This window comes from Empidonax traillii, unplaced genomic scaffold (genome assembly GCF_003031625.1).
Source record: "Empidonax traillii isolate 1590-97213 ecotype Southwest subspecies unplaced genomic scaffold, ASM303162v1 scaffold3206:size24498, whole genome shotgun sequence".
NCBI lineage: Eukaryota > Metazoa > Chordata > Aves > Passeriformes > Tyrannidae > Empidonax > Empidonax traillii.
In genome coordinates this window covers 14,515-16,564 of record NW_020958399.1, presented here as the reverse complement: position 1 = coordinate 16,564, position 2,050 = coordinate 14,515, and the positions used below count along the sequence as shown (strand labels likewise).

The 2,050-nt window shown below is 60.7% G+C and overlaps 1 protein-coding gene across 1 annotated transcript in view; it reads left to right on the top strand.

Annotated features, from left to right (window-relative positions):
- The window catches only part of LOC114072434, a 13,866-nt gene that overhangs the window by 1,930 nt on the left and 9,886 nt on the right, over positions 1–2,050 (top strand). Inside the window, exons 5-8 of the mRNA XM_027910331.1 lie at positions 7–45; positions 134–271; positions 550–664; positions 808–945. Of these exons, the coding sequence (XP_027766132.1) occupies positions 7–45; positions 134–271; positions 550–664; positions 808–945 (430 nt within the window). The remainder of the gene's footprint in view (positions 1–6; positions 46–133; positions 272–549; positions 665–807; positions 946–2,050) is intronic.

Below are 2,050 nucleotides of genomic sequence, written 5' to 3'. Positions count from 1 at the left end.
GGGGAGATGCTGGGAGGAACACCGCTTTGCCAGGAATCCCAGCAGGTGCTCCATCCCAGTCCTCCTGTGCCTTCCATGCCCTTGGGGCAGGCTCAGGGCTCCCAGCATGACCTGGGCTTCTCTCTCCACACAGATTCGCAGTGCTGACCATGAAGACCCTGCTTTGCCATCTGCAGTTTGAAAATATTGTGATGGCAATGGAACGGAAGCGTGGCTGGGACACGCTCCTCAGGCCTGACACCCGCCACTACGCAGTGGGTCTGCTGGCCAGGTGAGACCCCCTTGTCCCTGCTGCCCCTGTCAATTCTGCCTGGGCACGGGGCACCCCCACAGTGCCCGTGGTCGTGGGCCAGAGGGCCTTGTCAGCCAGGGATGGCTGAGCAGAGTGGAAAAGGCTGGGAGAGGCGGGGGCACAGGAGGAGCCGCCTGCCAAGGTGCATGTGTCCCCTCCTGAGCTGGTGGGGAAAGACCAGGCCTCTGTGTGAGTGAGCCCCAGCAGAGGTTGGCCCACCCAGCTCAGGGTTGATGGTGCCTTTTTTCCCCTGCCAGGGAGATGCGCCGTGTTTCAGTCCCGTTATGTTCCTGGATTGCCCTCTGCCTACTGGGGCTTCTCAGCAGGGACAAGCCCTGCTGGGAGGTTCCCGCCATGGCCTTCCTTGTGGAGGTGAGCCTGCTGGCGAGCGCTGCCTGGCCGAGCTGCCTCCACCTCTAAACCCTCTGGCAGCCGCAGCTGCTGCCTGGGCACAACCCTGTGCGGGTCCGGGCTCCTGCCGGTCGGGCACCCCGTCACTGCTGCGTGCCTTGCAGGTCCTCGACTGCCTGGACTTGAGAGAATGCGGTGACAGAGTCCTGGAGATTGCTTCAAGGCACCTTCAGAGCGAGTGCCCAGAGAGGCGTCGCCTGGCACTCAGAGCTCTTGTGGTGCTGAGCAAAGATCGTGCGATGGTGAGCAGGGGCAGGGGCTGAAGCCGTGTGGGCAGCGTGGGGCTGGGCAAGGCAGTCACTTGGGCTGGGCTGGGCTTTGGGAGCTGTGGCAGCTGCTCCCAGCTCAGTTGCCTCCCTGCTCAGCTGCCCCAGTCCCTTGGGACAGGCCTTTGGCCTCCGGGCCCCGCGGCAGCACCTGGGGCTGCCCCGCCCGAGCGGGGTTGGCTCTGCAGCCGTTCCTGGCTTCACAGCACAGCCTTGTTTTGGGATTCCTGTGCAGGGACAGAAGTTGGACTCGATGACCCTTGTGGGTCACTTCCAACTGGGGATGTTCTAGGATTCCACCATTCCTGACTTCACAGCACAGCATTGTGTTCCTCACAGGCTGATGGCATGCGGACCCTGACAAAAATCCTCATGGATGTACTATTGGATGCAGACAGAGAGCTGGTCGGGATGGCCCTCTCTGTATTCATTAATGAAGTTGAGGACAGAGATGTCCTAATCTCCACTCCCACTGCCCTGCAACTGGCTGAGGCAGTCCAGACACTCTTTAGCGATGTAAGGCTCTGTGCACCCCACCACAGGCCCTGGGGGCTGTCAGGAAACTGTGGCCTGTGCATGTGCAGGCCTGTGCCCCGGTGGGCCTGGAACACCCAGTGCTAAGGCCTTTTCTTCTTCCTTTGCATCAGGACAACCTCCGTGTGCAACTGCTCTCCATTCACCTCTTCCGAAAGGTGATGGAGCTGGTAGTGGATGAGGGAAAACCATCCTTGAAGAAACACGTGATCCAGAGGCTGCTCCCACTTTTTTTCCAGTGGCATAATGAGAACCAGCAAGTGGCAGAAGTGAGCGCTTGTGGGCTCTGGAGTCTCCATGGGAAGGGGCTGGGCTGCCTCCTGCCCTGGCACCTCCCAAGCTCCAGCCTCCTTCTGGCCTTGGTCCAGGGACACGGGTCCTGTGCCCTGGGCTGTGGTGTCATGTCCTGCTCCCTGTTGCTCTGCAGGCCTCTTGGAAAGCGCTTCTTCGTGCAGCCAGGTTTCTGAAAAGGAGAGATCTAGAGAAGCTGGTCAAGAAGAAGGAGCCGTGGAGGTTCGCCGAGTGCATGGTAAGGACGGCCCTGAAG